Below are 18125 nucleotides of genomic sequence, written 5' to 3'. Positions count from 1 at the left end.
ATGAGCTTGCTGCTCAACATTTTAATTGTTTGGTTCAGTGTTTGTTGTAGTATCTGAAGTCCTCCACCTCCCCCAGCTTCACCTGTCTAGGGCCGTTTCTCAATACCAAGTATGCAAAGTTCGGACTTGCATCCTTGGTAAGTTCAACTTGGGAGTGTGAACTCCTGAGGACGGGAGGACACAAGTCCAAATGGAACAGCAGCGTACTTGATAACGTCACTCAGCTCGCCTTGGCTACTCCTCACTGTATATTTACAATAAGACGAAATATGATATCAAACACCACTGCCTCTTTTCGTTGTCATTTAAACATATTGTATGCAATATTTGTGGCTACAATAGCTATTAATAGCCACATAAATGTAGCTAGTTAATGCAACGTGGACATACCTTGATTATCTTCACTGAACGAAATATAATGCACACACACACAAATCCATAAATATGTGGTTCAGGCAATATGTGCATATATATATATATATATATACTCTGATTATCTTCACTGTATGAATAAATGCATGACATAAAACACTACGCTGCCTCTTTTTGTTAAAAGTCATTATATCTCATGTTTAACCACTACAGAGACATCAGAGCCAGCGGCAAATGTCAGAATGACTAGCCGACGTAAGGCTGCTCTCAACGGGATTCATGAGTAGTGAGCGCCAGGTGATCACCTGGAGCTCACCTCTCCAAAATCGGCAAAGCAAATTTTCAAATAGGCACTATCTTTATAAATAAACCACTAAATATAAGAGGCTGGAGGAGCTGCTGAGCTGGGCTGGAATGAGAATAAAGACGGCCAAGTCTTGTAGTCTCTCAATCTGCAAGGGCAGGTGATACAATTTCCGTAAAGGTGTATAATATGTGATCTTTAAGAGAATTGATCAGAGCTACCTTCCTGGCAAATAGTCATGTAAATTCTGGTCAAAGGCATCAACAAGGAGCGAAAAAATCTAGTGGTCACAGAAGTGATGAGATTGGAAGAGGAAAGACTTCTTGTGAAAGCTGTTGGTCAAGGCCAACAAGGCCAGTGGACAAAGTGGGCTGACAGCTTACCAAGGTCAGTCAGCTGGAGCGACCTTTGGACAATTCCCCAAGCCAGGTTAAGTTTCATTATTAGATCAACTTATGACACACTTCCCAGCCCAGTTAACCTGGCACGGTGGTTTGGGGCTGAAGAAATCTGCAACTTGTGCAATGCAGCTCAGGGAACCCTCCACCATATTTTATGCAAGTGTAAAATTGCTTTGGCTCAGGGTCGTTACAGGTGGCGTCATGACCAGGTGCTACGGAAGCTGGCAGAATACACAGAAAGAGCAAGAGTGATGGGAGCCGGGAGGCATCAGAGCCTTAAGAGTCAGCCCATCCAATTTGTAACAGCAGGTCAGGTAGTGCAGAAATGCCTTTCTAAGCACAGGACTTCAATCCTGGCTAGTGGAAGTGACTGGTCATTACGAGTAGACCTGGACAGGCGGCTGCAATTCCCCACTTCTATTGCACAAACCAAATTGAGACTGGACCTTGTGGCATGGTCTGAGATGAGCAAACAGGTGATGCTAGTGGAGCTGACAGTGCCTTGGGAGGATGCAGTTCAGGAGGCATACGAGCGAAAAAAGTCACGGTATGCAGATCTGGTAGCAGAATTCTAGGGAAAAGGATGGAGAGCAACGACTTACCCAGTGGAGATAGGCTGCCATGGCTTTGTGGCCCAGTTGACCAGCCGCTTCCTGAGAGCCATTGATTTCAGCTCTGGCGACGTGAGGAAGGCTGTAAAAGACCTTGCCGAAGAGGCAGAGAAAGGAAGCTTTTGGCTTTGGTCGAGGAGGAATGATAAGAGCTGGGGTGCGGAGAAGCCTCAAGGCATAGGAACCTGAGATCTAAATCCGATGCCCCACCACCCTGAGATGTTCTGGGACTGAAGGGACGAAACATCGGTGAAGGGTGGCTCCCAGCTGATGACCCTGCGGCTGGTAATTTGGCACTGGCGGAGGTGTGTCAGGCAGCAATGCCCAGCAGGTCTTACCATCAACCTGTTGCTTATTATATGTATATGGCTGCAATATAACAAAGAGTGAAAAATTTAAGGGGGTCTGAATACTTTCCGTACCCACTGTATATATACGTATCAGTGAGATATGTATATATATATATGAGCAAGTCAGCCCCGGGCCCATATGAAAAAAAATTAGTATGGGCTCCCCCCAAACGTCATTGGCTCCAACTCGGTTAACTTGTTGATTTTTCTGAAGTGATTAACGTTACGTGTATTCACAAGCTGTTTTATTTACGGTATAAATGCTTGGAAATAATATTTAACGTTTTCAAGTCCATCATTTGTAGCACGCAAGCCACCCAATAATCGCAATAAGTGTTGTGCTTTGTTACTTATATTAAAACACAAAGTGTCAGCCTTCTGTCAACTTTATAATAAAATAGGCTACTACAAACAATAAATATGTTTTTACGCTTCTAAATTTGTAGTGAGATAACTATATTCGTCTCAGTTCAAGCAGCATGTGAATCAATGATATTTTCCTCTTTAATATTTGCAGCACAAAATAAACATGAATAAATATTTGAATGCATGTTGAAAAAAATCAGAACAATTTAATACAAACGAATGTTTCATTCTCACATTAACTTCACGCAATAGGCCTATAACCTGATTTCTTTATTGTAATTTTGACTTTATTCTTAAAATATTATGATGTTAATCTTATTTTTCAACATGGTACTAAAATGCCGCAGTAGGCTATGTACTGCATGCAAACACAATCTTGGCACAGAAGCCCAAAAAAACAAAAACAAACAAACAAACAATAAATAGATAAATAAATATATTTTATTTTTTAAATATTATTTATATTTAATATAAATTTCTCTCTTTAGAGAGAAATACATCTTTACAGATTAGCCTACATAATGAAAGAGTTTTTGTTTTCTATTTGAATTATTTCATTTCAAAGTATTTAAAGCATTCTATTAGATATATTTATCATGTCTCTGAGGAGGCAAATATTCGCTGAGTTTCAGTTCATCATTGTGAAGCACTCCTGCTCAAGACAAAGACTACAGAAAGCACATCCTGTTTGTTTTCCTTAATTATTTTACAAAAGCACGGGTTTTTGTTGATATTGTTTGTGAGTGCACACAAATAAAAATAGACCCTTTACAATTCCGAATGATGTATTACTCTTACCTTTATGAGCAAAAATGACGGCGTATGTTAAGTTTCCACTCTTAAGAAAAAAATGCAAGGGATCGCGCTGGCGCCTCCATGTCCTGCAAAGCATGCTTCAGCTTCCACTCTCCGCACAAACGACTGTATATGCGTCTAACAGCCCACATTTGTCTAGGTTACATTTTTAAATTAATATTGTGAATTGCATGGTGTTTTATGTCTATAGATTTTATTTTAGGCCAGTCATGTTGATTTGAGAAGGCTAAATTGATCAAACATATGCTCAACTCAGTCTTGTTGATTTTTCTGAAGTGATTAACGTTACGTGTATTCACAAGCTGTTTTATTTACGGTATAAATGCTTGGAAATAATATTTAACGTTTTCAAGTCCATCATTTGTAGCACGCAAGCCACCCAATAATCGCAATAAGTGTTGTGCTTTGTTACTTATATTAAAACACAAAGTGTCAGCCTTCTGTCAACTTTATAATAAAATAGGCTACTACAAACAATAAATATGTTTTTACGCTTCTAAATTTGTAGTGAGATAACTATATTCGTCTCAGTTCAAGCAGCATGTGAATCAATGATATTTTCCTCTTTAATATTTGCAGCACAAAATAAACATGAATAAATATTTGAATGCATGTTGAAAAAAATCAGAACAATTTAATACAAACGAATGTTTCATTCTCACATTAACTTCACGCAATAGGCCTATAACCTGATTTCTTTATTGTAATTTTGACTTTATTCTTAAAATATTATGATGTTAATCTTATTTTTCAACATGGTACTAAAATGCCGCAGTAGGCTATGTACTGCATGCAAACACAATCTTGGCACAGAAGCCCAAAAAAACAAAAACAAACAAACAAACAATAAATAGATAAATAAATATATTTTATTTTTTAAATATTATTTATATTTAATATAAATTTCTCTCTTTAGAGAGAAATACATCTTTACAGATTAGCCTACATAATGAAAGAGTTTTTGTTTTCTATTTGAATTATTTCATTTCAAAGTATTTAAAGCATTCTATTAGATATATTTATCATGTCTCTGAGGAGGCAAATATTCGCTGAGTTTCAGTTCATCATTGTGAAGCACTCCTGCTCAAGACAAAGACTACAGAAAGCACATCCTGTTTGTTTTCCTTAATTATTTTACAAAAGCACGGGTTTTTGTTGATATTGTTTGTGAGTGCACACAAATAAAAATAGACCCTTTACAATTCCGAATGATGTATTACTCTTACCTTTATGAGCAAAAATGACGGCGTATGTTAAGTTTCCACTCTTAAGAAAAAAATGCAAGGGATCGCGCTGGCGCCTCCATGTCCTGCAAAGCATGCTTCAGCTTCCACTCTCCGCACAAACGACTGTATATGCGTCTAACAGCCCACATTTGTCTAGGTTACATTTTTAAATTAATATTGTGAATTGCATGGTGTTTTATGTCTATAGATTTTATTTTAGGCCAGTCATGTTGATTTGAGAAGGCTAAATTGATCAAACATATGCTCAACTCAGTCTGCCGCTGGCTGCTTGGTCATTACTTTAAAAAAACAACAACTTGAATTTAACAAACATAAAATGTTCCAAACATATTTCTAAATTAACTTAATAAATAAACGAAAATAAATATAACCACTTTGCCATTAAAAACCAAAACTGGACTAGCCTATTTGCTGCAACAGCAGCTGTGTAAAGGGGAAGAAAGAGAGAAAAAGAGAAAAGACATGGGCTCGGGTCAGACTCAGGCCAAGAATATTCTGATAAGCTGTCGGAAGGGCCGGGCCCGTGCAGGGCTCTATTCATTCCCTCGTTTCAATTAAAGGTTCCCCCTCGGCTCGGCGGGCCCACAATACGTCCGGGCCCATATGCACCTGCATACCCTTCATACAAGACGCTACGCCCCTGATACATACTATATATACAGTATATATACTCTGATCATCTTCACTGTATGTATAAATGTACTGTATGACATAAAACACGCTGCCTCTTTTTGTTAAATGTCAGTTTTAATGAACAATAATAGTTATTAAACATATATAAGTAGGAAATATAATATAGTAGGAAATAAAGACTAAAGCAAACAATTCAGGCAAACGTATGCTATATCAGCGCTGCACGATGGTAAAGATAAATATAAAGTTATGAAACTTTGTGCTCAGCCAAAACGATATGACCAGGAACAAATAATAGATTCATGATGAGACCAGATTGCCTGTTAGATATACCCAAAACTATTTATATCTCATGTTTAACCACTACAGAGACATCAGAGCCAGCGGTAAATGTCAGAAAGACTAGCCGAGGTAAGGCTGCTCTTGGCAGGATACATGAGCACTGAGCGACCGTTGATCGCCTGGAGCTCACATCTCACATTAAGAGAAATCAGCTAAACAAATTTTCAAATAGGTGCCATCTTAATAAATAAACCGCAGATTTGAGTTTTAAACAACTACATTATCGCCTGAAATACTATTAAAACTACATTTCATGACACAATAAAAGTGATATTTTGAAAATTATGTGGGTTTTCTCCTCCGCCATTAACGCTCGCTTGTTGGTGCGAAATGCATTGTGGGATAATGTATGCTACCTTTTGCATGCTCACAGCGGTGTGTATGTGTATGACGGCGTTTTAGTGCCATGCTAAAAAAAAAATCTAAGATTACGAGTTTAAAGTCATAATATTTCGAGAATAAAGGCGAAATTACGAGAATAAAGTCAAAATATTTTGAGAATAAAGTCGAAATTACGAGAATAAAGTCGTAGCAGTACGAGAATAAAGTCGTAGCAATATGAGAATAAAGTCAAAATTACGAGAATAAAGTCGAAATATTTCGAGAATAAAGTCGTAGCAGTATGAGAATAAAGTCATAGCAGTACGAGAATAAAGTCGAAATTACGAGAATAAAGTCGTAGCAATATGAGAATAAAGTCGTAGCAGTACGAGAATAAAGTCGAAATTAAGAGAATAAAGTAGAAATTACGAGAATAAAGTCATAGCAATACGATAATAAAATTGAAATGACGAGAATAAAGTCATAGCAATTCGAGAATAAAGTCATAGCTATACGAGAATAAAGTCGAAATTATGAGAATTAAGTCGTAGCAATTACGAGATTAAAGTTATAAATGTTTTGACAGTATAGCCTATATTGTGCATGCAAATAGCCCGGATTGGGAGCACCAGGAGAAATTCCGGTGGCCTGCCAATTTATTTGAATATATGTGGTATTATTGGCAGAAATCATATTATGTGTCATATACTATGTTTCAATATATATGTTTCATTAAATTAGTGTCTTTTACATGCCTCCTTCTGTCCTTGCGAGTATATTATGTGTCATATACTCGCAAGGACAGTATATGCTTGGAAATAATATTTTCTCGTCTTTGAATGCATTATTTGTAATGTGCCAGCCACAATAGCAGTAAGCTTTGTGCTTTTGGCACTTTTAATATAAAACAAAGTCTCAGCTTTTAAATTCTGTCAGTTTTATAGCAAAATACAAACAATATGTCTAACAATAATATGTTGTTCATGCTCTTTAATGTTGTGTACGTGACAGATCGCTGTATTCGCCTCAGTTCAAGCGGCATGTGAATTAATCATCTTTTCGATTACGAGACATTAGTTTCATTAAATTAGTGTCTTTTACATGCCTTCTGATGTTCCTTCATGTTTAAGGAAAAACATGAGGAAAAACACATTTATAATTGGTATTTCGTGATAAAACTGACAGAATTTGAAAGCTGTGCTGTGTTATATTAAAAGCAACAAAGCACAAAGCTTATTGCGATGGGTGGCTGTGCGCTATATAATGAATGGATTTAAAGATGTAAAATATAATTTCCAATCATTTATTATAACATGAATAAAACAGCTTCTGAATAGTCACTTATCGTTATTTACCTCAGAAAAGACAACAATATATCCTAAGTTAATGAGTTGGAGCCCACTTTAATCTTTAGAACGTTTTATTGCTGTTTTTAATTAAATACATGTGAGGAATGAAAGTTTGGACACCACAGACATTTTTGCGGAATAGGTGGTGGAATTTTCACAAAGAAAACAGTATAATTAAATAAAAGGAATGTCTCATTGTAATCGAAAAGACGATTGATTCACATGAATACAGCGATCTGTCACATCACATTAAAGAGCGTGAAAAACATTGTAAGACATATTGTCTGTATTTCGCTATAAAACTTTATTCTCATAATTTTGACTTTATTCTCAAAATATTTAGACTTTATTCTGGTATTGCTATGACTTTATTTTCGTAATTTTGACATTTTTTTCTCAAAATATTTCGACTTTATTCTCATATTGCTACTACTTTATTCTCGTAATTTTGACTTTTTTAATATTTTAATGTGGCACTAAAACGCTGTCGTAGTATCTGTTGGCAGATAAATAAAAATAAAAAAAGACTTGAAAAAGACCTTCATTACTTCTTTATTTTCAAATGTAATAGATTACTGAACAAGAAAAAAAATGTATTGCTGAATTGATTGTGAAAAATAACTGTTGTAAACCGGCACAGAGACAGCTCTGAATGCAACTGCTTAACTGCACAGCAAATCAAGCTGTGAAAAGCAAGTGACATTTTCATTAAAGATTACAAAATTAAAATAAAGAAATGATATATATATATATATATATATATATATATACACACTGAACAAAATTATAAACGCAACACTTTTGTTTTTGCCCCCATTTTTCATGAGCTGAACTCATAGATCTAAGACTTTTTCTATGTACACAAAAGGCCTATTTCTCTCAAATGTTGTTCACAAATCTGTCTAAATCTGTGTTAGTGAGCACTTCTCCTTTGCCGAGATAATCCATCCACCTCACAGGTGTGGCATATCAAGATTCTGATTAGACAGCATGATTATTGCACAGGTGTGCCTTAGGCTGGCCACAATAAAAGACCACTCTAAAATGTGCAGTTTTATCACACAGCACAATGCCACAGATGTTTCAAGTTTTGAGGGAGCGTGCAATTGGCGTGCTGACTGCAGGAATGTCCAACTGAGCTGTTGCCTGTGTTACGATCTCTTTCTGGATCGCAACAAAATAAGGGAGTCACCACACACCACAGCTAATTAATAAGTTAATTTATTTGTCCATATAAAACAGAGCCATGTAGAATTTCAATATAAATGGTAGTCAGTGTGTCAGCACATGTAAGTGTGTAACAAGTATGAAAGACCGTAGTCCAACCAAACACAGTCCATGGATCCTCCAAGAGCAACAACCATCCCCAAAGGAGATGGATCAACGGCGGTGGCGATCTCCCGTATCTCTCACATCTCATCAGTCCTCCGGTAGCCGCATGTATAACCCAAGGTACGGCACAAACATAGACAGCTCAAGCTCCGCACAAGCCCAGCCCACGCTTCCACCTGCCATCTCTGTCCCAGTCTTTTGTAGAGTGCCATCATTACCTTCAGGCGTGCAACCTCTCTCCTCAGCCAAATCACCTGTAGCTCAGACATAACCGGTTACTTGCTGGAACCGTCACACACCCCCCTTTAAAAGAGATCCGTTCCCAAACCGGATAAAGAAAAAAACCTCACCACCATAACCAAAACATAGAAACCATACATGTTGTTATACAACCTCTGACCACAGTACATCCATGATTCTCACAATTCTCTCCATTCTCCCAACCTGCCCACCTCGCCACCAGCAAACTGGATCCTGAAAGCAAATTAAGGCGACAAAAGAGCACGGAAAAACAGAAATGCCTGAACAACCATTGTACCTAATTGATCAGATCAGGAACACGGGACAACGCATCTGCCACTACGTTATCCGATCCTTTAATGTGTTTAACAATCAGATTATGAGGCTGTAAAAAGAGAATCCAACACATCAAGCGCTGACTTGGCAACTGTAAAGAATGCAAAAATGTTAAGGGATTGTGATCAGAATACACCTGTACGAGCATTCCTCCCCCCACATACACGTCAAAAAACTGAAGTGCCCAGATTAAAGATAACGCCTCTTTCTCAATCACTGAATAATTTCTCTGATAAGTATTAAACTTACGAGAAAAGAAACTTACGGGATAGTCCAATCCATCCTCCCCTTTCTGTAATAGAACAGCTCCAGCACCAACCTGGCTGGCATCCACCTGTAATTTAAATGGCATATCCAGCCTCGGGGCAGTTAGAACAGGGGCAGTGGACAACAACAGCTTAACATTTTCGAAAGCTCTCTGGCAATTATCGCTCCAATCAAATTTCACTGAGCTCTTAAGTAAATCAGTCAGCGGAGAAACCACGGTTGAAAAATTAAAACAGAAACCCCGGTAATAACCGACCATCCCCAAAAACCACATGAGTTCTCTTTTGGTGGAAGGAGGAGGAAACTGCTGAATGGCCAAAACTTTGGCCTGAACTGGCCGTACTTTACCTTGGCCAACCTCTTTTCCCAGATATCTTACTGTAGCCTTGGCAAACTCACACTTAGCCAAGTTAACTGTAAGGCACGCCTCAGCCAACCGAGCTAAAAGAGCTTGCAGATGAACTAAATGCTGTTCCCAGGTCTCGCTGAAAACAATAACATCATCCAAATACACTGCACACCCCTCCAGCCCAAACACCACTCGATTCATCAATCTCTGGAAGGTGGCAGGTGCATTTTGTAAACCAAAACTCATAACAGAGTCAATCCTCAATCCGGCCAAAAACAAACGTCTACGAAAACTATTCACATACGCTACCAAATTTTGCGGAGGATCTTCCTCACCTAATCCCTCACATAAAACAGAAAGAGGTCCACGTACGCGATGACCGAAAACTAGATCATTCAGGCTAAATCCCAAACTCTCTTGCTATACTTCCCTAGCAGCAAGTAATAGCCAGGGCAAACCGTCCTCCCAGTCACGGTTTAGTTCCACACAGTAGGCACGCAACAGGGACTTCAAAGTCTGGTGGAATCGTTCAATCACACCCTGACTTTGAGGATGATACATGCTCGACTGGTTGTGTTTCACTTTAATTACCTTCAAAATCTCAGCAAACATTCGTGATGTAAAGTTGCTTCCATTGTCGCTGTGAATAATTTTAGGTATCCCGAAAATAGATATGAACTGAATTAAAGCTTTCACAACTGCTTTGGTGGTAATTTTTCTGATAGCATAGGCTGCTAGATAACGGGTTGCCTGACACATTACAGTCAACAAATATGCACTCCCTGACATAGATGGAAGCAGTGGTCCCACGCAATCAATTATTAGATGCTCAAACGGTTTGCTTGTAACAGCTATGGGACTCAGAGGCACTGGTTTCAATGACTGATTTGGCTTCCCAGTTACCTGACAAGTGTGACACGTTCTGATGAAAGACGAAATGTCCCTTTTCAAACAGGGCCAATAAAATTGTCGTAAAATTCGGTCATAGGTATTCTTTACTCCTAAATGACCTGCAATTTCACCATGTGTATGTTGTAATACTACGTCTCGAAATTGTTTCGGCACCACCACTTGAATTATACACTTGTCCAACAAATCCTTTTTACAAGAGACGTACTTCCTTAAAAGCATCTCATCTTGGATAAAATATCCACTAACAGCACTTCTTACCTCCTGAAACGGAATAACACCATCAAACAACCTCTGCATCTCAGGGTCTTTCTGCTGTGCATCTACCAACTCCCTAGAAGAAATAGGCGAAAGTGTAGATAAACCAGGCACAACAAATTTTAACACTTCATCTTTCCTCTCAAATGACATCTCACGACTTCTTGCGCGAGTCACAGCACAAGCTGTAAATACTTCAGGAAAGTTTTGATGCAGAATGTCGACGTTCTCCGTGACTGGAATAGACACCACCTCAGGAGGTGGAATCACATCTCGCCATACCATACCTCCAGCCAAATTATTGCCCAGGAAGACAGTAACCCCATCAACTGGCAAAGACGGACAAACTCCCATGGATACTTCTCCACAGATCAGGTCAGAAGTCAGGTGTACTCTATGCAGAGGAACAGAAAAAATGTTTAATCCAATTCCTCTAATCAAAACACTCCTCCCTTCACTCGATACCTCAGAAAAAGGCAGAGCAGATTCAAGAATGAATGATTTTGATGAGCCTGTATCTCTCAAGATTTTAATTGGTATTTTACTCTCAGAATTTGGCAAAGACACACAACCCTCCATAATGAATGGTACAAAGTTCTCCATGGCTATCTGTAACAGACTCCACCCATGTGCCTTCTACTCACGGAAGCTCAGCCTGGCGGAAATTAACTATGACATCGGCAACAGAGAACTCCTTGCCATCAAGCTGGCCCTAGAGGAGAGGAGGCATTGGCTGGAGGGGGCAGCCCATCCATTTACCGTACTGACTGACTACAAGAACCTCCAATACCACCGTGAGGCAAAACGGTTAAATCCCGCCAGGCCCGATGGGCATTATTCTTTACGAGGTTCAATTTTACCATTACTTACCGCCCTGGTCCCAGAAACGTCAAGGCAGACGCCTTGTTGCGTATTCACAGTCACATAGAGGGCCCCCGAAGAACCAGAAAGCATCATCCCACCTAAGATAATCGTCAGTCCAATCGAATGGAATTCCCCTCCAGTGGCCTCCAACACAGCTCCTAACAATCCGCCGGGCTGTCCTCCAGGATGTCACTACGTACCACGGACACAGCGCACCCCACTCATTCACTCTGCTCACTCCTCCCGAGGCACTGGCCATCCAGGGGCCAACAACACCCTCTCGCTGCTACGAGATCGCTTCTGGTGGCCCAATATGGCAAGGGACGTGAGAAGGTTTGTGCAAGGATGTCCGGATTGTGCCATGTCCAAAAGCCCGCGCCATTTACCATCTGGCAAACTCCTTCCCCTTCCAGTGCCGAATTGCCCCTGGTCACACCTAGGAGTAGACTTTGTCATGGACCTACCCCCTACTGGACCCCGCCTTAATGTCAGAGTTCCATGCTGCCCATCCTGATCAGCCAGCAGAGGTAGACCACCACGATGTCGGGGTTTTCGGCCATCAGGAGCGGGCCGTGGAGGGGGGGGGTACTGTAACAGATCGGCCAGGCTCCGCCACCACCCAATCTCAACGATCCCTCTCACCTGAGTTCTAAGCACCCGCACCTGTCACCAATCAAGCACCTCAATTCCAGCCTGCATAAAAGCACACACCTCAGACACCCTCACTGTCCGGTCTCGTTTACACGTAGAGGACTCAATGACTTTGCTACTGATTACCGTTAAATACTTTGTGCATTACAGTGACTTTGCTACTGATTACCTTTGAATACTTCTTGCATTACTTACCTCCTGTGTTCCTCCTAGTGTCTCCTCGTCTCCAAGTGTCTCCTGTATCTCCTAGTTCCTGGATCGCTGAGGTGTGTGCTTCCCCCGGATACCGTCCAGCCTCAATCAAGCCAAAAACTCGGATTACTCCACTCTTTATATCCTCTGCACGCTCTCACGAACCTTTCCCTCACCGTCACTTCCTCCAGACTCGACACCAGTACTCACTGTGACCTAATAAACTCTTTTGTCTATAACTAACCTGTTGTGTCAGACCTCTTCTGTAACACTATCATTTTAGAATCACATACTTCATTTCCAGCCTCAATGGAAGTACCAGGATCAAAATCATTGGAAGTTTCAGTAATGTCAGTCACTAACACAGGATTAACATAATTAGTTTGTGATTTATTTTTTCCAGACTTCCATTTTGCAGCTAGAACTGGGAACTTATTTTTCCAATGTCCCAGATTAAAACAATAGTTGCACACTAGATCTCGGTCAGTCCTCATCCGACCATTGTTCTCTAATTTTGAAGGATAAGTTTGTTCAAATTTCTTGGCTCCAACTCTATTTTCATTAAAATTACCACTCTGTTGACTTGATCGATCTTCTCTGTACACCTTTTTATGCGTTAATACATAATCATCTGCCAAAACTGCAGCTTCCATTGCGTCTTTTGGCTTCTTTTCATTTATGTATACAGCAATGTATTCGGGCACAATATTTTTAAATTGCTCTAAAATTATCAGATTACGCAACTTTTCAAAATCATCAACAGTGGACGCAACACACCAACGATCAAAATAAGAAACCAGATCCCTTGCCACCTCAGAGTGTGTTTGGCGATCACCTTTTCTCCCTTATTTTTCCAATGTCCCAGATTAAAACAATAGTTGCACACTAGATCTCGGTCAGTCCTCATCCGACCATTGTTCTCTAATTTTGAAGGATAAGTTTGTTCAAATTTCTTGGCTCCAACTCTATTTTCATTAAAATTACCACTTTGTTGACCTGATCGATCTTCTCTGTACACCTTTTTATGCGTTAATACATAATCATCTGCCAAAACTGCAGCTTCCATTGCGTCTTTTGGCTTCTTTTCATTTATGTATACAGCAATGTATTCGGGCACAATATTTTTAAATTGCTCTAAAATTATCAGATTACGCAACTTTTCAAAATCATCAACAGTGGACGCAACACATCAACGATCAAAATAAGAAACCAGATCCCTTGCCACCTCAGAGTGTGTTTGGCGATCACCTTTTCTCCAGCTTCGAAATCGCTGGCGATAGGCTTCAGGAACCAGTTTGTAGGCCTTCAGAATAGCTACTTTTACCTTGTCATAATCTTTTCTGTCCTCCATTGTGAGCGCTGCATATGCCTCCTGTGCCTTGCCTGTAATCACCGTTTGAAGCATGACAATTCGGATAGACATCGGCCAATTTCTTTCTGCGGACAAAGTCTTGAATAAAGAAAAAAAACATCAGGGTCATGTTCATTAAATTTGGGAAGCAGCCTTAAAACTCAAAAAGCGCCTATGTTTTTTTGTGTTTATAGTAATAGTTGAAAAGTATATAATGTTATTTATAAAGAATTCCACTCATATTTTGTAGTTCAAAGGGTTTTATTTACAATTAAACAATTTTTTTTAAATTTCCTCCATTGTATGTGTGTAGGGCAAACATTTGAATTTGAGTATGAAAAATTTAGGCGAAAATTCCAAAAAACGCCCTGAGCTTAAGTGGTTAAATTACTGGACAAGTCAAACCCTCCAGATAAACCCAAACCTTTCTCCCCAGCCTCGGACAACATATTCCCTTCCTTTACCAATCTCAACCGCTCCACCTGCAGCTCATGATCTCGTGCGGATTTCTCAGCCTCTAGCTTTTGCTGTTCGAACTCAATCTCGCATTGCCTGAGCATATTCTCATTCCTCCAGTTCACTACGTTTAGTTTCTTTAATCAACTCTTTATCATGAAGCTGCTGCATTTGCAAAATCTCTTTTCTTTCTTCGAAAGACAACCCAGAAAAAATGTCTAATGAACTTTTTGCAACAATGTCAAATTGTCTCTGTGGAGAAGCCGCCATAAAGCTATTTTCACATAACCAATTTTTCACAACAGAACGTAGTTCCTTTTTCCGTATTTTCTTGTCCACATCACCGATTTTAAAGTAATCTACAAGTTCCCATAATTGTTGTTTTACGAAAGAATTTAATATCTCCTCTGATGGATCTTTAATAAATTCCTCTATAGACGACATTCTGTTTACCTAAAATGTTACTCTTAAACACAAAGCAAGTGCATTTATTTCCTCTCCGGAACACAAAACAGGTGAAACAATTATTCACTCTCCCCCTTCTAAACTGCCTACCAACCCACTAAACTAACCTATGCCTAGTCTTCATGCAGCTTTCAAGAGTAAAGCGACATTAAACACCAAAATACAGATGGTTTAAAAACTGAACAAACAGCTCAATTCAAAACCACGGCGGTGTACTTCACCCAAAAGCCTGCACAAAAATAAAAAAGGCAAAATAACAAAACAACGCCAAGCATTGCTAATTCCTACCCGGGAGAAAATGAACAATGAATCACACACAAAAAGAAAAATGCACTTACCATTAATGAGAACTACCTTCGAACTCACAAGCTTAAATACACAATATTTACGTCCATCTTTCAAAACAATGTGCATACCGAAAGCTCATTATTTTACACATTTAGCCTACTTCAATCAAATCGACATCATACCAAATCTTAATCACACCAGTTTTCTCTTATGATGTAATTTCGCTTTAGGATGAGCCCCCATTTGTTACGATCTCTTTCTGGATCGCAACAAAATAAGGGAGTCACCACACACCACAGCTAATTATTAAGTTAATTTATTTGTCCATATAAAACAGAGCCATGTAGAATGTCAATATAAATGGTAGTCAGTGTGTCAGCACATGTAAGTGTGTAACAAGTATGAAAGACCATAGTCCAACCAAAAACAGTCCATGGATCCTCCAAGAGCAACAACCATCCCCAAAGGAGATGGATCAACGGCGGTGGCGATCTCCCGTATCTCTCACATCTCATCAGTCCTCCGGTAGCCGCACGTATAACCCAAGGTACGGCACAAACAAAGACAGCTCAAGCACCGCACAAGCCCAGCCCACGCTTCCACCTGCCATCTCTGTCCCAGTCTTTTGTAGAGTGCCATCATTACCTTCAGGCGTGCAACCTCTCCCCTCAGCCAAATCACGTGTAGCTCAGACATAACCGATTACTTGCTGGAACCGTCACACCTGTGAATTGAATGTTAATTTCTCTACCATAAGCCGTCTCCAAAGGCGTTTCAGAGAATTTGGCAGTACATCCAACCGGCCTCACAACCACAGGTCACGTGTAACCACACCAGCCCAGGACCTCCACATCCAGCATCTTCACCGCCAAGATCATCTGAGACCAGCCACCCAGACAGCTGCTGCAACAATTGGTTTGCATAACCAAAGAATTTCTGCACAAACTGTCAGAAACCGTCTCAGGGAAGCTCATCTGCATGCTCGTCGTCCTCATCGGGGTCTCGACCTGACTGCAGTTCGTCATCGTAACCGACTTGAGTGGGCAAATGCTCACATTTGATGGCGTCTTGCACTTTGGAGTGGTGTTCTCTTCATGGATGAATCCCGGTTTTCACTGTACAGGGCAGATGGCAGACAACGTATATGGCGTCGTGTGGGTGAGTGGTTTGCTGATGTCAACGTTGGGGATCGAGTGGCCCATGGTGGCGGTGGGGTTATGGTATGGGCAGGCGTATGTTATGGACAACGAACACAGGTGCATTTTATTGATGGCATTTTGAATGCACAGAGATACCGTGACGAGATCCTGAGGCCCATTGTTGTGCCATTCATCCACGACCATCACCTCATGTTGCAGCATGATAATGCACGGCCCCATGTTGCAAGGATCTGTACACAATTCCTGGAAGCTGAAAACATCCCAGTTCTTGCATGGCCAGCATACTCACCGGACATGTCACCCATTGAGCATGTTTGGGATGCTCTGGATCGGCGTATACGACAGCGTGTTCCAATTCCTGCCAATATCCAGCAATTTCGCACAGCCATTGAAGAGGAGTGGACCAACATTCCACAGGCCACAATCAACAACCTGATCATCTCTGATCAACTCCTGATCAACCACCTCATGGTGGCCACACCAGATACTGACTGGTTTTCGGACCCCACCGGACCCCCCAATACAGTTAAACTGCACATTTTAGAGTGGCCTTTTATTGTGGCCAGCCTAAGGCACACCTGTGCAATAATCATGCTGTCTAATCAGCATCCTGATATACCACACCTGTGAGGTGGATGGATTATCTCGGCAAAGGAGAAGTGCTCACTAACACAGATTTAGACAGATTTGTGAACAATATTTGAAATTAGGCCTAGAAATAGGCCTTTTGTGTACATAGAAAAAGTCTTAGATCTTTGAGTTCAGCTCATGAAAAATGTGGGAAAAACAAAAAAAAAATATATATACACACACACACACACACACACACACACACACACACACACACACACACACACACACACACACATGGATGTTTAATTCACAAGAAGACCAGTAACTTGTATTGAGAAAATTAATATGGTCAATTTTAATTTCATGCTGACTTTAACATAATTAATGCATCATAAAATTAATTTCTATTTGTAGTCAAGTACCAAATAAAGTACCCATAAACAATTCTTTCAGTCAATAAAATCACTTTGGGGTCTAAGGGGCACTAAGTTTTGAACAACAGTGGCAGTGACCTATACCAAGTGCCATGCTATTACACAAAAGCATTGCAGTTTTGAAAATTACTCGTATTGAGTTACTGCACTAAAAAGAAAGCTTCCTTAATTCCGTGAGGACATTTCTGGAGGAAATTCCTAAATAAATAATTACCTATTAATAAATTGTTCTGCTATTTGTCATTTTTTTTGGCAGTGGGATAAGCCCAGCTCCAGGCACCATTTCCCCTCCCAAGTCTTCCGAAGATCATCTCTTCCTTTCCTCTTCCACTGCGCCACAGAGACTAACAAGAAGCCCTTCCTCCTCCGCTGGCAATCTAAAAAGGTACATCAATATTTAGATGCATTGCCTGAGTGATTTATTTATTTTTTTGTTCCCAGATCGTATTTACTAGGGGTGTAACGACATTCAAATGGAAACGAAAAACTGCGATACACCATCCACGGTACACACCGCGGTACAGTCTTGGCCTACCACACACCCTGCTGAGACACTTCAAATGCATACGGCCATGATGGTTTTGAATAGCTTGAATCACTTTTAAAAGAAAGGTACCATTAAGGGCAAAATATGCAGAACAAATCTGTCATATAGGCTACATAAAATTATAATGAGAACACAACTGTAAAAGAATATGCCATGTTTCAACACATTGTTATAGAAAGAATGGGTCCACAGGGTTATCTTCATGACTAGCACAGTCAAGTTTGCTTGTGCACCTACTCACAGCCTTCTATGGAACTGTAAGTTGCAATATTTTGTTTATATACAGTGGGTACGGAAAGTATTCAGACCCCCTTAAATTTTTCACTCTTTGTTATATTGCA

The 18125-nt window shown here is 40.0% G+C and overlaps 1 protein-coding gene across 1 annotated transcript in view; it reads left to right on the top strand.

Annotated features, from left to right (window-relative positions):
• The window catches only part of cdc14aa (cell division cycle 14Aa), a 46733-nt gene that overhangs the window by 24128 nt on the left and 4480 nt on the right, over positions 1-18125 (top strand). The window contains 1 exon segment of the mRNA XM_016245048.1: positions 17494-17622. Coding sequence (XP_016100534.1) covers positions 17494-17622 — 129 coding nt within the window.

Source organism: Sinocyclocheilus grahami, unplaced genomic scaffold (assembly GCF_001515645.1).
Source record: "Sinocyclocheilus grahami isolate Dianchi unplaced genomic scaffold, SAMN03320097.WGS_v1.1 scaffold742.1, whole genome shotgun sequence".
NCBI classification, from domain to species: Eukaryota; Metazoa; Chordata; class Actinopteri; order Cypriniformes; family Cyprinidae; genus Sinocyclocheilus; species Sinocyclocheilus grahami.
This window is presented reverse-complemented; position numbering and strand designations above follow the sequence as displayed.